Source organism: Cebus imitator, unplaced genomic scaffold, assembly GCF_001604975.1.
Source record: "Cebus imitator isolate Cc_AM_T3 unplaced genomic scaffold, Cebus_imitator-1.0 Scaffold156, whole genome shotgun sequence".
Classification (NCBI taxonomy): domain Eukaryota; kingdom Metazoa; phylum Chordata; class Mammalia; order Primates; family Cebidae; genus Cebus; species Cebus imitator.
In genome coordinates, this window is record NW_016107471.1 from 2178555 (window position 1) to 2196697 (window position 18143).

General features: G+C 39.3%; 1 protein-coding gene across 21 annotated transcripts in view; it reads right to left on the minus strand.

The window, feature by feature from the left end:
- Window positions 1-10774, minus strand: part of PPFIA2 (PTPRF interacting protein alpha 2) — a 485065-nt gene extending 474291 nt beyond the window's left edge. For 18 of the 21 annotated variants that reach the window (XM_017543502.2, XM_017543503.2, XM_017543491.2 and 15 more), the window contains exons 1-2: window positions 9664-10398; window positions 5031-5281 (exon numbers count right to left, since the gene is read on the minus strand). In XM_017543502.2, coding sequence (XP_017398991.1) covers window positions 5031-5279 — 249 coding nt within the window. In that variant the 5' untranslated portion in view covers window positions 5280-5281; window positions 9664-10398. Of the gene's footprint in view, window positions 1-5030; window positions 5282-9663; window positions 10399-10503 lie in introns of those variants that run through there. The other 3 variants (XM_017543486.2, XM_017543479.2, XM_017543480.2) reach the window with 2 other exon arrangements.
- Between the last annotated feature and the right edge of the window lie 7369 nt (window positions 10775-18143).

Genomic DNA, 18143 nt, shown 5'->3' on the forward strand with positions numbered 1-18143 from the left:
TTGCCTCAGCCTCCTGAGTAGCTGGGATTACAGGCACGCGCCACCATGCCCAGCTAATTTTTTGTATTTTTAGTAGAGACGGGGTTTCACCATGTTGACCAGGATGGTCTCGATTTCTTGACCTCGTGATCCACCGGCCTCGGCCTCCCAAAGTGCTGGGATTACAGGCGTGAGCCACCGCGCCCAGCCCCTGCAGTACTTCTATAATCTTCCAGTACTGTAATTATTTGGGCCCATTTATGTATTTTTTCAGAGCAGCTCTGTTCCCTAAACAGTCTGAGAGCCAAACTGTTTTCCCCATCCCCTTTACAAATATATGTAACTATTTAATAATGCACAGCGTACCCTCAATATATGCTAATTAAGGTGATGAAAAGAAATTTTAAACTTTTACATATGACATTTTGCAATAGGAAGCACACTCCCTTTACCTCTCCTCTAAATATTCTTAACAAATATATTGGTAACTGACAAGTATTCCCCCTCTTCTCAAAAATGTCTAGGATTGCTAGTTTTGTCAATATTCCTAAATTATTCTAATTATTCTAATGATTATTCACAAAATACATACAAATGATCATCTTTTAGCATTCTAGATAAAAGAAATGCAAGAATTTCTACATTTAATGTTTCATACATTAATTAGTTTTTACTTGTCTCATTTTCTTTAATTATCACAAGTTACCCTATGAGGTGTTAGTATTAACCACATTTTGTAGCATGGAAATCAGAAATTCTGGCTCAAACTAGTGATGTGTAGCTGGATCACAGTACAAACCAAGTGATCTTCCTATTTCAAGTTTATTATTCTTTCTACATCAAAATGCGCATATATTTAGTTCTGCATTTACTTTAAAAGCCATTTTTATGGGCCTAGTAATTTGGTGGTTTCAAGGGTTTTGCATTATTGAGATTTGCTCCTATTCTAAAGGAGCTTATCCTTTAGGTTGGGGAACAGGCACATAAACAGATAATTTAATTAAAATATGATAAATGATAAGAGTACGGAACACAATAAATGTACTTAGGGTTCAGAAAAGAGTACCTGGAAGAGATAAACTTTTGGCTAGGATGGGAAATTAACCAGACAAAGACATTGAGGAAGAACGTTATAGATAGTGAGATGAACATGCGTGAAGCAAAAATAATGGAGTTTGCTGGGCCACTGAAAACAGTGTCATATTATTCAAGAATATAATGTGACATATTTACAAAACTAGAAATGTTAGGAGATGGAGCAAAGAAGTTCAGAGTTGGGTGCCCCAAAAACAGAAGAGTAGAGAGATTTGAGAATTATTTAAGAGGTAAAAACAGTATGACCCACTGAAGACTGAATTCAGAGATGAGGAAGAAAGCATCATCTGTAAGGACTCTTAAGGTGTCTAGATAAGGAGTTAGAGCACACGTAGGTTGTGAGCTGGAGGCAGATGATTGAGTTTGGAGCATGTTGAATCTGAGGTTCTGTGGAACATTAAAATGGATCTGTGCATTAATAAGGTAGAAAACTGAGGAGAGAGCTTAGAAACATTAGGCCTGGAGGCGCAGAATTATGTGAAATTACCATAACTCTTTAAACACAGATACATCCAAAGACATAATGAAAAACTAAACAATATTGCTATAAAATAATTTACATGGTTAGCATTGTTAAAAATTATTGTTGCATTCTTTTACAAGGAAATAATAAAATAGAAAGTGACTAAAGTAAAACTCCAATCACCAAGAACTAAAAGCACTGAATAGGCAATTTAGGACATCTATGTCATAAGTTTCTCTCTCTTTTCAATTGTATCCTGTGTTTGCTGAAATAATTTTCATTTTTCTATTTCTCCAGTGATTTTCAATTTTACATGCTTTATTTTTGCCTCAAAACTCAAATTTATGGTAGTCATTTTCTCCTTCCAGCTAAATGTCAAATGCAATGCCACCAACCAGTGGCACATTATTGTAAAAATATTCACAAAGATTCAAAGATAGCAATTAATGAAGAATATTCCCCTATTAGTTGTAGAAAACTTATGGCCCTAAAGATACAGACTAGGTCATTAAACACTTCCTTTTTAAAAAAATAAGAGGACCTGTGGATCCTCTTATTATCATTAAGGACCTGTGGATTTCTAGGGGTACACTGATATTTATAATAGCAACATACAAATTGATATTGAAAAAGAAATCCCTAAAGTATTTTTTTTTTCAGGCAGAGTCTGGCTCTGTTGCCCAGGATGGAGTGCTGTGGCACAATGGTTCTGTTGCCCAGGCTGGAGTGCAGTGCTGCAATCTTGGCTCACTGCAACCTCCGTCTCCTGGGTTCAAGCAGTTCTCCTGAATCAGCCTCTCGAGTAGATGGGATTACAGGTGTTCACTGCCATGCCTGGCTAATTTTGGTATTTCAGTAGAGACAAGGTTTCACCATGTTAGAGACTGGTCTTGAACTCCTGACCTCAGGTGATCTACCTGTCTTGGTCTCCCAAAGTGTTGGGATTACAGGCATGAACCACCATGCCCAGCCCCTCAAAGTATTTTTAAAATAGACTGGAAGTATATTCATCTAAATGTATAGATTCATAATCCCTAATCTATAATTCCAAAATCCATACACTCTGAAATTGATATTTTATATGTGAATATATAATGAACTTGAAGGGTGGGAAAACCAGACCTATACTTATCATGAGACTATTTACAGTCTTTATTTTTTCCATGCAGTAGGAATATTCATAGAATTCTCTTCAGAAAAATTTCAGAAACATTGGAAAATATGGGTGCTGCCCATAGTCCTTCAGGAGAAGTGTTCTATAATATACTACCACACACACACACACGCGCGCGCACACACATACACACACACGGTGTGGGGGAGAGAGAAAAAACAGAGAGAACAAGAGAGAAAAAGAGAGAGAAAATCAGAAAACTTCTGAGCTCCAAAACACAACTGGCCTAAAGAGGTTTAGATAAAAGGCTGGGCAGTGGATTTAAAAATTAAAATTTAACATTTTTAAAGGGCATCATAATTTAGATACTCCATACAATTGAATAGCCAGAAATAAAACATTTTCAATCTCGTACCTTTATGAAGAGATTTACCTCCACAATACAGTGATATATAAAAATAGTTTTCAGTTTTCTCCTTTTTTTCCTAAAGTATCTGGTTCTAGTGCTTTATTTTTACAACATTTTTAAATAAAATAGTCACCTATTATTTTACAAAAGAAACATTTAAAAAACCCAAATTACTTTTAGTAAGCATTTTGATAAGATTAGGATTTAAACTGAAGACTTCAAGCTTGAGTAAAATATAGAAAGACAAATGTAAGAGGGATACATGCAGAGTCTTACACAGGCTCAGAGTCAACTTCTAAGAAGGGTGAGGAGTGGGGAAATGGGAACATACTGCAGCATCTATGCAAATCAATCAGAAATTTCAGTTGACTGCTGTCCCAGTACACACTGAAAGTATATTAAACTTGCCTTCAAATATAATAAAATCCCAGTGTAAGCTAATGAAGCACTGTACCCAGAAGAAGAAATGATTGCCCCATTTTCCACTTGTCATAGTAGATGAGGAAGAGTGTGACTGGTTCTGGGACCACTTTAACAAGAGAATTAGCCAACTCAAATAATCCTCCAAGAGAGTGAGCATAGTGGTGATAGTTCTAGAAATCACCTTATAAAGAGCAATTACAAAGACTAAAATGTCTTCCTGAAAAAATACAATATTTGGTATAGTTATCATAGCTGCCTTTTGAAATTAGTCAAAACATTTTGTGTGATGGCACAAACCTGGGTACCATGAAGTGAGTTACTGAAAACATATATTTCAATATTTATATTGAATATTGAAATTCAATTTAATATTGAAGATAAATTTACTGAAAATGAAAAGGACTGGAATGGCAGTTATTCACATAGGGTTATGAGATTACCTAATCAGGATTCGACAGGGGTTCTTAGTAATCCTTTCCATTTTGAGAGTCATAAATACCTCTGTGAGTTAATAGTAAAGCTAGCTTTAGCATTTTATCAACTTTGAATATATAGTTTTCTGTATTTATAAAAATATCTTTGCTACAAGCCATAACTTTGTGGAGAGAATTCAACTCTTCAACATTTGGTATACTGTCTTTTAAGGAGAGGGCCAATCAACCTTATATTTAAAAGAAAATTATAGTTTAATGGGAATGAATATCAAAAATCTCATTTAATTTTATGTTTTTTCTCATACCTAAAATATTTTATGTTTTTTCTCATACCTAAAATAGGCACAATTATGCTTTTCTTAAATAAGTAAATTGAATCTCATCATTAACTTTATTAATAAATAGGCTGGCAGTCCTTAAAATTTTTTAGTTTTTTTTTTCAGTTAAATACAAAGATTGACAGAAATGTATTTAATAAATAGCTAATCTAACAATGTCACATTTGTGAGAAGAAAGCTTAAATTTTTCCCTTTCATCAATCTCTAAAATGTTTTTAAAATAAAAAGAAACCAGACAAAGTATTTTTTCAGGGGAAAGGATAATAGATCAGCACTTCCAAGAATTTTAAAGCAGATATTAGGCATTTTAAAAAGTAAATAAATAAAACAATAGTTGAACATGAGACTTCCAAAGTACTGTCATTTTCAAAGACAGATCACACAACTGAAAATGGAAAATATATATATCCAAATGTCAAAATTGTGTTTAAAAGGTAAGAAAGATAAAACTATCTCCACATTCTGGTCATTAAAGGCTGATCAACAAGTGGTTTTCCACCCCACTAACACATAGCAATCAATTTTTAAGAAAGACCAGATAAGAATTAGTGCTTCTCATACAAACCCCCAACCACCATCAATAGTCCATGATTTTGTCTGAAGCAAGGTTTCAAGTGAACTAATTATCTATTCCTAATTTGTTCTCACCAAAATGTGCATATCACTTATGTTAAGTGGAAAAGTAACATTAGGAATGGGAGTGAAGTGAATTTTATTTAAATCTTATTAAACTTTCAATTACAATAAGAGAAACAATGGCTACCAGGAAGCATACCTGTGGCAGGGCTGAATTGAGCTGTCTCTGGAGTGAGTCTCGGTCATAGATGACATCCTGAAGTCTTTGCTGGGCAAGTGAGAGGCTTTCTTGGGTCTCCCGAAGGGTGTCTAGAAGACGATCCCTTTCATCTAGCATATTCACCATCAGCTGCTCAAAATGGGAGTCTGAGTCCGAGCCACTGCTTTGGGACCCCCTTTGGCTCATTGGGGTGTCCTCGTTAATCGTGGGCATCACTTCACACATCATTGCTTAAAGAAAGTAAGGGGGAAGGAGTCTTAGTAAAGAAATGATTTCCAATAGTGTCATTTGGACATCAATTCACTAAACATTTGCAGCTCATTAGCATAATTGTCTCTATTTCCCCTACCTGTGGCCCCAACCCCAACCAAGCAAAATGTTTTGACCTCAATGAAATATGATCCATTTGCTTCCTGCAGCCTAAGTGCTTTCTCTTTCCATGACACCACATTTGCCCCACCTCGCATATGCAACTTGGTTTCACCTGTTTCTCAAAGTTTTTATTTATGATTTATCCCACCTAATTCAATTTACATAAACATGTTATTTTAATTATTATTTAATCATCTTTCTTATCTGCAAGTCTATAAATCTCTTACAGTGAATATTTTTATGTTACCTTTGTTATTATGTACATTGGTAATGGCAAGTAACACCATTGGGTAGGAAGTAAATGACTTTTGAATGACTTAGGTAATTCAACGAATTAATGTTTACTCTTTCTTGTAGGAAATCTACAAATACTTGAGTATTCATTTTATATAATAATCAGCTTTTACTTTGTTTTTTAATCACCAGGTTTTTTTTTTTCCAAACTGACTAATTTTAAGCTTTTTGACATTACATTTTACATTTTATTACTTTTACATGCTCTCTCCTTGAATTCCTATGTGGCCTACACAGAGTAGATAAGTAATATTGGCTGAATTACACAAAAGTCTTATGAAATAGACTGAAGTACATAAATTTGTTTAGGGTATTATACTCATCATTACACTTAATATTCCTTTTTTTCCTGTTAGCCGCATGGTCTGGTTTTCATCCAAACTAGCACTCTTTCAAATATTCCACAAAACAGGTGTCATAAATTATATTAGCTAATGTAGTAACTTCACATCTCAGCTGCTAATCACAGGTTCCCAGTCATGAAATAAATGAACTGTTCAGAATATTTTTAAATTTGATTTAAAATAGAAAAAAACACATAGGTGCATGATTGACTATTATGTGGCATCTTAAAAATCAGAAATCATCTCATTTTCTCTTTCATCCTCTAGCTTATGTTTCAAAGAAAAGTCAAACTCATCTCAATTTTGGTTGTTGTACTACAGCCAGCAGCTATTAATTAGATGGCTTGGTTTTGCAAAAGGCAGACGTAAAGAAAAGCAGGTTTGGCTGTTGATCCTGAAGCATTCTTTGGTTTTCATAATGTAAGGTCAGTTAATTTTTCTGTCTACACATTCCTGTCCTTGGAGAAGATATTTCTGGTGATATTTCCAAATAGAATGTCAAGACTTAATAGCTCAGTAATTACTTTTTATATGGGTCTTCATATAAATTGGGGTATTAAGGAGCAAAATTCAATTATCTGTGAATGATCTGGTCAGGGACTCCTGAAAACTAAGAGAAACTTTTAAAAAGTATGTAAGCAAAGCATTTTGTGACTGATAACCTATATTAAAAAATTAAGGGGGCTGAGTGTTGTGGCTCACACCTGTAATCCTCGCACTTTGGGAGGCTGAGGCAGGTGGATCACCTGAGGTTAGGAGTTTGAGACCAGCCTAACCAACAAAGTGAAATCCCGTCTCTACTAAAAATACAAAAAGTACCCAGGCATAGTAGCAGGTGCCTGTAGTCCCAGCTACTCAGGAGGCTGAGAGAAGAGAACTGCTTGAACCCAGGAGGTGGAGGTTGCAGCAAGCTGAGATCACACCACTGCTCTCCAGCCTGGACAATAGAGCAAGATTCCATCATAAAAAAAAAAAAAATTAAGGGGTCAGTGAATATTAGCAAAATTTAAAATACTTTGAATTTTTGCTCATTGCTCAAAACACTGATCTACCTGAAGGCAGAAATTTTATTTGTTCAATTTTGTATGAATACTAAAATAAGAGTAGACACATGAAATGCATATAAGCACACACCCCCAGATACCCACACTTGCTACTGTTATACACTTAATGGATAAAACTATTTCTTGCACTTATCTCAATTTGATTTTCAGTCAAAGACTATCACAAAGATGGAAAACGCAGACTCTTTTTAACTGCTTCAAATTTTCTTTACATTAATTGAAAAGTAATTGGACAACAACAAAAAGTTTTTCAACACATTTGATTATTTAAAATGATTAGTTTGCAGGCCATGCATGAAATCTCACATTGAGCAGCTATGTCATTCTAAGAATTTATTACCCGGAGCCAATGTGTTTACTTTTGATATTTAAGGTTAAAACAAAGTACTGGGAGAGCAAATCATAGCATTGTGACAATTTGTGCCAAAACACTCATTCTTAAATCTGTATTTTAAATTATGTCCTTCCTCAACAAACGTTATTAATCTTTTTCTACCCTGAATGACTTAGAACAACTTTAAATTCCAAAGCAAAGCATAATGGCAGTGATTACCCCTGTACAATTTTCACCTGAATATAATATCCTAACAACCCCTTATTGTTACCATGGGATATTAAGCATTCACAAACTTTAGGCTCTTAAATCAACATTAAAGGTGATCTTTGATTTAGTCAGTCAGAAGGTGCTATGATGAAAAGTGGCTTAGGGACTTAGAAAGTCTATTAAACTACACTCGAAAGAACTTGATTTGATTCCACTCCTAAGGCACGTGAACCACAACAAGTTACATGTCAAAACTTTAGCTATCTCTTCCCTGAAAGAAAGCCAATAATCTATGCTTAGGAAAAAAAAGGATCTAATAGGTTACCTGACTGAGAACACACATGAAAACACATAAAGGGAAATTATAAATTTAAGTATTTCTATTATAAAGTGATCAACATTAATCTTTGTAGAAACAGTATTTTACCTTTATGACTCATACTGCCTAAAGGTTTGAGTAGATACTTTCGAACTCTTCAAATCCAATTTATAAAAATCAAACTATTCAAAAGTTATTTAGGAAATAAGATGAACATATGCTGCTTTTTATTAACAGTCAACCCAAATGAGTAAATCCAAAGTCTTCTTATCAAAATTAGAAAAAGGTCTACAAAAAAAAAAAAAATGGCCACTTTCGTGAACTACTTGGTTTCTTTCATTATAACTCAGATTCTAACATAAATTACAAAATATTTGAACAATCCTTAAAATGCAGTATAAAATTTCTTAAATGCACATTTTAAGTATTAAAAGCAATTAATGATATATATTCAAGGTAAGGGTTAAATGCCCTTTTAAAGAATAGATGATATTTGAAGCAACTTGCACAGTCCAGAAGGCTATGGTCACTCAGTGTCTACTGCATCTCACCCAGATAGATCACTTTTAACTTTTATAATCAGTTTTAATACTAAAAACTGCATTCATCACATAATTTCTGAAAAGCCAGAAAGGGCAGCCTAACAATTTGCTTTGATATTTGCCTTTTCATCATTCCCTCCTCAAAATCAGTTTGATATATAAATTATGTTATCTTCATCTAGGTATTGATGCTTTCTTCATTAAATTACGGAAGGTTTTGAAGCCTAGAGACATTGTTAATTTTGTTGAAAAAGGAAAAAAGTAATAATAAACCTGATTGGCTTAATTATCCCAGTGCTTAAATTTAGCTGGAAGAATTTTATATCAGGAAAATCGACTCCTTTATTCTTAGCACATAACCTTGACTGTCTTTTAAATTTCTCAGATTTCAAAATAAAAGTTTGAATGCCCACTGGAGTCCACTCAAGGGCTTTCAAGATCCGATGTGTACCTTAATAATATATGCCATCCAAGCAGTACCTCTTCAGATATAAGAGTGCTACAAAAAGCTTTTTTTTTTTTCTGACAACAAATGACTTTATTTAACCATATCACTAGGATTTGGGCCCTACTAGAGGTGAGAATGTAATTATTCTCTATAGTGAGTTTCTTCTGAAAATATTTAGTCTTAAGAACTATCCCAGCTCCACCTCAGTTAACCTACAAGGAGTAATTCACTGAGAGAAATCCTAGCCATTGTCTGATTACATTACATGAATATTCCCCCTCCTATTTAACTCTTTGAAAGCCTCTGTCATCGGGAAATATGATTATCACCTTTAATGGACGCATTTTACACTTTCTTTACCTAGTGCCTTTACATTCAGCTAAAGAGCCAGCTCACCCCACACTACTGGACAGTTATCTCTCAGCCACACCCCCCGCCACCTTGAAGAAGTTGACTTCATCATTTCCACACTGAAATTGTTCATGCTGCCCAACAGGACAGAGCCAAGAAGGCAGGAGGCAGAGAGACAGGCGATGGAGAGGATGAGGTGAAAGCAAAAGGTATCTAACAGTAATCAACAAGGAAGAATTTGCATTTCATCTTCCCTGGGGGCGGGGTGGGGCTGGGGAGGTGGTCAAAAAATACAGCAAAAGGAGACAGTGAAACTCAAAGACAGCTTCTGTACCTAATGTCTGTGATTTCGGGTCCTTGCTTCTTCAATTGATCAATGACAACCGCAGACTCCGGCTTGAGGAGAAGGGAGGCTCACACCCAGCACTCCTGGACCATTTCCCTAGCAACGGGAGGAGAAAGGCAGCTCAGACACACGCGTGCCCCGGCGCCCTCCCGGAACGTGCCCCGGCCCGGTGGCGTGGCAGGAGCTCGGCATCTTCCCGTGGCTCCGTCAGCAGCCAAAAGGAGAAGCGTCCATCGGAAAAATGGCATATTACAAATTTTGCTTTGGGAAGCAGAGCCCGGTTCAGACCATTGTCAAAGGAGGAGAGGGGGAGGCGGCTCTTAAAGCAGCCGCGGCCCCTTTGCCAGAGCAGCCGCAGCTCCCCGCGTGCAGCTGGAGCCCAGGGGCGAGGACCGGGGACCGGGTTTGACTTTCAGAAACTTAACCAAGCGGCGCCGCTCCTTCTCCGCGCCCGGGCCACCCGGGGCGTGTGAGGCGTCCCTCCCGAGGAGAGCTTGGGGAAAAGGCGTGAGAAGTATCTGGGAGGGAAGTTCTCCACCCAGGCCCGGCTCCTCGAGCCCCTCTGGAGTTTAAGGCTAACCCTGAGAGTTGGAAACCTGAGGGGAAAGCGAATCCCTAGGGATGCACAAAAAAAAAAAAAAAAAAAAAAAAAAGCAAGACAGGTCTCCTCCTGGCCCCCAGCCTGTTTCGCTCTCGCGTGGCTCATTTCACTTAAAGGAGGCGCTTCTTCTCCGGAAAGGCAAGCAGCAGCCCCCCACACACCCATTTCCCTCCGCCCAGCCTTTCTGCAAGCCTCCTCGCTTGCTTCCGTTGGCCGCGAGAACCAACCTGCTGGGAGCCGGTGAGGACGCTACGGCATCTTCTCCTCACGCGCCTCGCGCGGTGGCTGCTACTCCTCCTCCGTCTCCTCCCCTCCTCCTCCTTGGCAGCCGCCACCTCCTCTTCCTCTGGAACAAGGGCTTCCCCTGGAAGCTGCTGCAGTGGTTTCCACCGGCCCTTAAATAAATTCTGAAGTAATCACGTCTTTGCTCTCCTCCTCACGCACACGCGCCCGCGGATACACTCGTCTCCCTCAGAGCCGCTCCCGGGCCGCCGAGGCTCGCGCGGCTCCCAGTGGCCCCTGCGAAGGCGAGGGCCAGGGACGGGCAAAGTGGGAAGGAAGGGGGTACACGCCCCCACGCCCGGGCTTCCTTCACACAATGGGCTCTACAGCCTCCGCGCTCGTGTCAGCCCGCGCCGGTGGGGACGGGAACGGACTTGGGCACCTTTTGGCTCCCGGGTCTTCTGTGCTCGTCGTTTCTTTAAGCAGTTTTCTTCCCACGGGGCCAGGGCACGGTAGTCATGGTTGTAGGGACCTGAGCCAATCTAGGGTGTGGCGGCATCTGTCATTTCTCGTTACCTCTCCAGTTCTCCATTCATACTGTTTTGGTGATGAGAACTCTGTGTTAAGTATTCCCTGCCCGAGTATATTTTAGCTTTAAGCAGAGTCTGGTCTCTCCATCGCGTTCCAGTCCACCCTGTATCTCCACCTCCCTTTACCTACTCTCTTTTCTTTCCGAGGCTGCTGTCCATTCATGCAGACCCATCAGGGACCGAGGAAGCAGGAGACAAAATCAGTACCTATTCTGAGCAGAAGGGGAACGTTTCTGTGAGGGAGAATCACGAATCCTGGGTTTGGTGAAGAGGACATGCATGAAGGAATTGGGGAAGGATTAAACGCGGAGTGTAATTTGGGGTTAGTGCAAATATTCTGAGTGTGCTACAAGAAATCCAAAAGGTATGTTTTGCTTTTGTGTAAAGTCAAGAGTCCAAAGTTAACAAAGAACCGATATGTAAATACCTGTTCACTTAAGTACATTATCCAAGAAACAATCTTTGTTTCTGGAGGAAGTATTTAATTCAGTTAGTGACTTCACAGTGGAATGGGGGATCGAGCTCATGTATCTACCGCCTTCTAGACTATTAAATTCTGCAACACAACATCATCCTACAAGATGTATAAAAATATGAAAATTCATTAAATGTCAACTGGAGCACTATTTCTCAAACATGATGTACATACGGACCATCCATGGGTCTTGTTAAATTATAGATACTGATTCACTAGGATGAGGGTGAAACCTGAAATTCTACCCTTCTAATGACTCCCAGATGGTACTATACTTTGAGGAGGAAGGGCCTAGACCACCCAATCAACCCACAATTTGATGGGCTTAATTACCCTTAACTCCTCACCTCACAGGATAGCCTAGTCTATTTTCAGACAAACTTCGTATTGTAATAGCTTCAACATATTAATCAGATATCAGTACTCAGAACTTTCACTCTCTAGAATTCTACACAAAACATAAAAATTCCTTATATATGAGAGAGATTCTTATTTTTAAAGATAGCTATTATATCTATTGGTACAAGAATTCCTTCCTTATTAAACCTTGGTTTGAATTTCTTTGGCAATCAACATTTGTTAAGCACAGGCTCAGCTGTTCTTACTGTTTTCAAGAAGAGTTTTGATTGTCTTGAGTCCCATTATATGTTAAATACAAGTTTTAATTGTAAGTAATACCCACATACAGTTGACACAACATAGTTAAAGGCTAACTTATGGTAGATGTCACAGAAAGAAAAAGGTTGATAATGGGAGGCAGAAAAAGAAATCACAAGTTAAAGGATGTTTTGGTAAGAAGATACAGTCTTAGTAAATTTCAGCTGAGAAACTCTACATTATCACTGCTAACTTCACTGCAAATTATGTAAATAATACATCATATTAAAACTGAGAAAGACTTTAAAGTAACAATTTTGCATAAGGCATTAAGTCAGCTAATTCACATGAGAAGAGTAACCAACTGCACCAGCTCCTCTAGTTTAACGACCCTTAAAGTTAGTGTAATATTGGTATTCAGGGGTTCAGGGTGCCCTCAGCTCTGCTAAGAGGACGTTTCTCCAGGTTCTTGGTCTCCTGCCCTCTCAAGAATGAGAGAGGGGACAACCGTGCTGTGTGTAGTAAATGCCTGACTCAAAAGTGTTTGTAGAAAGTGAATTATTTAAAGAGAGAGAGAAACAGCTAACTATCATACTGAGTGAGAGAATCCAGAAAGATGGAATCCAGGAGAGGAAAGCAGCTTCCACGAGTGTTAGAAAATAGAGAGGGAGATGGAGCTTAGGAGGAGAGGACAGGCTTCCACGAGAGAGTGTGGAAGGGGACTCCAGAGGGAAAATGAAGGAGAAAGGAAGAGGCTTCCACGAAGGGAGTGTTTGTGGAAGGGGACCCAAACATGGAGTCAGAAGGGTGCAGAAGCGGACTTTTAACCTGGGAGCAACCACCACCTTCTCTAGACCCCAGGCCAATGAGAAGAATGTCTTAGGACTTCTGCTGGAGTGATTGACTCTTAGTTTCTTCCCAAGCCCTCGAAATTCAAACAAAAACTGTTAAATCTCCTGGATGGAGATGGGAGGGGAGGCATGGCGCTGGGAAATTCTTGCCCTTAAAACTGCGCCCCCTGGTGGACCCAGAAAGAGAACACATTCCCTCATTCGCATACAAAATCTCCAGAAGGGCTTGTTACAACACAGATTGCTGGACCCTATCTTTAGAGCTTCTGATTCATTACAGCTCTAATAACTTCCCAGGTGATACTAATACTGCTAGGTCAGGGATCTGGAGAAACACAGCTGGAGAAATTTGGGAACAAAACCACAGAGCAAGAAAAAAAGCTGATAAATATTTGTATTCAAAGAAAAAACGTCTCCCATAAAAATATAAATCTCACTCTATTGTTTTTGATGCCCAATCAGTGATTAACATGAGATATGCTTGTCTTCTAAATAACCAGATTTAGGTAGAAGTTGTGAAAGCCATTATTAATCTTAGTGCCTAATATCAATCAAAGTATTTAGTCCACACCAGCATATAATATTATAGTAGCCACATGTACTAATGCTTCTTCTTAACATTTTATTTTAAATATGAGCTTTTTGTCTATATACTCCTGTGATGGTTAATACTAAAAGTCAACTTGAAGGATGCAAAGTATTGATGTTGGGTGTGTCTGTGAGGGTGTTACCAAAGGAGATTAACATTAGAGTCAGTGGGCTGGGACAGGCAGACCCATCCTTAATCTGGGTAGGCACCATCTAATCAGCTAATAGTGCAGCTAGAAATAAAACAGGCAGAATGTGAAAAGACTAGACTGGCCTAGCCTTCCAGCCTACACCTCCTCTTGCACAGGATGCCTTCTGCCCTCAAACATCAGATGCCAAATACTTCAGTTCTTGGACTGGCTCACCTTACTACTCAGCTTGCAGATGGCTTATTGTGGGGAATTAATACTTAATAAACTTGCAGATGGCTTATTGTGGGGAATTAATACTTAATATATATATATATATATATATATATATATAAAGGGGAGTTTATTAAGTATATATACTACCTATATATAACATATATATTATATATAGAGAGTATATATGTTATATATAGATAGTATATATATGTCATATATAGATAGTATATATATAAAGTATATATAGTATGTATAGTGTATATATATTATATACTTTATATATATATATATATATACACACACACAAAATAAAATACAAACAACAAAGACACACACACACACACACACACACACACACATATATGTATCTCCTATTCAATCCATCCTACTAGAGAGCCCTGACTAATACAAATCTTGGTACCAGGAGTGGTTTTAGAGGAGCAAAATATTAAAAATGGAGTTATTTTATTGGTTTTGGTGTCTCTGGAGTTGGCTGCTTAATATGATTAGACCCCAAAATGCTAAGGACTCTATTTATAATAGTATGAAGAAGACTGACTGTCCTTGGCATGAATTGTTTAGAGAGTTATGCAAAATAATGCATCTGACACTCCTCATTTGCTGCTCCTGAAAGGCAAGGAGTCTAGTGACTCTATACATATTACCTTTGACCATATGTGGAGAACCAAGGAACATAATGAAACTGGTTGTTTGCTCCTAAGCTCAGGGGACAAAGTAATGAGAGAAAATGATGAACTCAGAAATTCTCTCAGTTTTAGAAGTAAATACTGAGCCTCAAATCTACTGAGATTGACCTGAGTGAGAATCTTACCTCCTCTGAAGAGAAAGAGCTGAAATTGTGGAAAAACAGACACAAGCTTTTACCATATGAGTGGATGACTTGCAACATAAAGTGCATGCACAGCCCCGCCATGTGTCTACTGTTAAAGTGAGGGCATTGATTGGAAAAGATTGGGACCCTGCAACTTGGAATGGGGATATGTGGAAAAACCCTGATGAAGCGGGGGACACTGAGTTTGTGAACTATGAAGAAAATTTTTTCACCAGAAGAAACAGCTTCCTCATCCCCAGTAGTGGCAGCATCCCCTCCCCAACCCATGATGCCATCAGCCTTTTCACCTTTGTCTTAGGAGATAAACCCTTCACTATCCAAGGCAACAGTGATGGCCTCCCCTGAGACAGTTGCCAGGCAAGATAATGTGATTCTCCTCAGAAGTCACCCCAACACCCATGTTTGCTTCTAGACCTATAAGTAGACTAAGTCCGGTCAGGCCCCTAAAGGTAAGGTTGAGAGTGTGACCCATTAGGTGGTGTGCTACACTCAAAAATAACTGCTTGAGTTTTCTAATTTATGTAAGCAGCAACCTGGAGAACAGTCATGGGAATGGATATTAGGGGTGTGAGATGATGGTAGAAGGAACATAGAGTTAGATCAGGCTGAATGTATTGATTTGAGCCCACGAAGTAGGGACTCTGCATTTAATGTTGCAGCTTGGGAAGTTATAAAAAAATTTCCAATAATTTATTTACTTGGTTAGCTGAAATATGGATTAAAAGATTGCCCTCTGTGAGCAAGTTGGACATGCCTACTCTCCCTTGGTTAATGTAGAGGAAGGGATGCAAAGGCTTAGGGAGATTGGGGTGGTGGAGTGGATTAGTCACTTCAGACCTACTAATCCCAGCTGGGAGGGTCCAGAAGATATACCTTTGACCAATGCTTTGTGAAATAGATTTGTGAGGGCAGCACCTGCATCTTTGAAAAGCCATGTAATTGCTCTTCTCTGTATGTCAGATCTAACAGTGGGAACTGCAGTCACTCAACTATAAAATTTAAAGACAACGAGAATAATTGGATCCTGAAGAGGGGCCAAGTGGCGGCACTCAAATATCAAAGGCAAGGTGGGCATGGCTGCCATAATGGACAGCAGAGGCAAAGCAGCAATCAGAAGAATCTGACTTGTGTAGAGCTCTAGTATTTGCTAATTAATCACGCTGTTTCTAAATGTGAAATTGATAGGAAGCCTACCACATTCCTACCTGATTTATATGAGCAGAAAACTTCTAGGTCAAAAGTCTAATTTGAATTATTAAAACAGAGAATCACGGTCCCTCAATCAATTTCCGGGAGCCAGTTTATAGGCCCAGAGACCCCTGAATGAGGGAGAGGCCAGGTCCCCTTGAGGAAAGACCCTACCACACTACTAAAAATTTATGCTGTTAATCTTTCTCCTATCCTTTCCCAAGGAGACCTCTGGCCTTTTACCAGGGTAACTGTGCAATGAGAAAAGGGAAATTATTAGGTATTTTGGGGACTACTGAAGACTAGCTCTGAGCTGACATTGACTCCAGGGGACCCAACATGTCACTGTGGTCCTTCAGTTAAAGTAGGGGCTTATGGAAGTCATGTAATTAATGGAGTTTTAGCTCAGGTCTGAATTACAGTGGGCCCAGTGGGTCCACGGACTCATCCTGTGGTCATTTCCCCAGTGCCAGAATGCATGATTGCATACACATACTTAGCAGGTGCCCTAACCCTCACATTGGCTCTGTGACTGGTAGGGTGATGGCTATTACATTGGGAAAGGCCAGATGGAAGGCATTAGAGCTGCCTCTACCTAGAAAAATAGTAAATCAAAACCAATATCACATCCCTGGAGGGATGATTACTGCCATCATCACGGACTTGAAAGACACAGGGGTGGTGATTCCCATAACATCCCTCTTCAACTCTCCTATTTGGCCTGTACAAAACACAGATGGACCTTGGAGAATGACAGTGGATTATTGTAAGCTTAACTAAGTGGTGACTTCAGTTGCAGCTGCTGTACCAGATGTGGTTTCATTGTTTGAGAAAATTAACACATCTCCTGGTACCTGGTATGCAGCCATTGACTTGGCAGATGCCTTTTACTCCATTCCTGTCCATAGGGCCCACCAGAGGCAATTTGCCTTCAGCTAGAAAGATTGAGAAATATACCTTTACTGTCTTACCTCAGGGATATATCAACTGTACAGCTTTGTGTCATAATCTTACTGGAAGAGAACTTGAGTGCTTTCACTACCACAAGATATCACACTGGTCCATTACATTGATCACATTATGTTGACTGGATCCCGTAAGCAAGAAGTAACAAACACACTGGACTATTGGTGTGACATTTGCTTGCCAGAGAATGGGAAATAAATCCAACTAAAATTCAGGGACCTTTTACCTCAGTAAAATCTTTAGTGGTCCAGTGGTATGGGGCCTGTAAGGGGCCTGTAGAGATATTCCTCCTAAGGTAAAGGATAAGTTGCTGCATTTGGTCCCTCCCATAACCAAGAAAGAGGCACAAGGACTAGTGGGCCTATTTGGATATTGGAAGCAAAACATTCCTCATTTAAGTGCATTACTCTGGACAATTTACTGAGTGGCCTGAAAGGCTGCCAGTATTGGGTGGGGTCCAGAATAGAAGAAGGCTCTGCAATAGGTCCAAGCAGCTGTGCTAGCTGCTCTGCCACTTGGGCCATATGACCCAGCAAATACAATAGTGCTTGAGGTGTCAGCTAGGGATGCTGTTTGGAGCCTTTGGCACGCCCCATAGGTGAATCACAGTGGAGGCCTCTAGGATCTGGGTGCAAGACCCTACCATACTCTGCAGATAACTACTCTCCTTTTGAAAGACAGCTCTTGGCCTGTTATTGAACTTTGGTGGAAACTAAACTTTTGACCATGGGTCATCAAGCCACCATGTGACCTTACCTGCCTATCATAAACTGAGTGTTTTCTGGCCCATCTAGCCATAAAATCGGTTATACACTGCAGCATTCCATCATCAAATGGAAGTGATATATACATGCTCAGGCTCGAGAAGGTCCTAAAGGCACAAGTAAGTTACATGACGAAGTGGCTCAAATGCCCATGGTCTCCATTCCTGCCACCCTGCTTTCTCTCCCCCAGCCTGCACAGATGGCCTCAAGGGGAGTTACTGATGATCAGTTGACAGAGAATGACAAGACAAGACTAGGGCCTGGTTCACAAGTAGTTCTGCATGATATTCAGGCACCACTCAAACGAAGACAGCTGTAGCACTATAACACCTTTCTTGGACATCCCTGAAGGACAGTCGTGAAAAGAAATCTTCCTAGTGGGCAGAACATTGAGCAGTGCACCTGGTT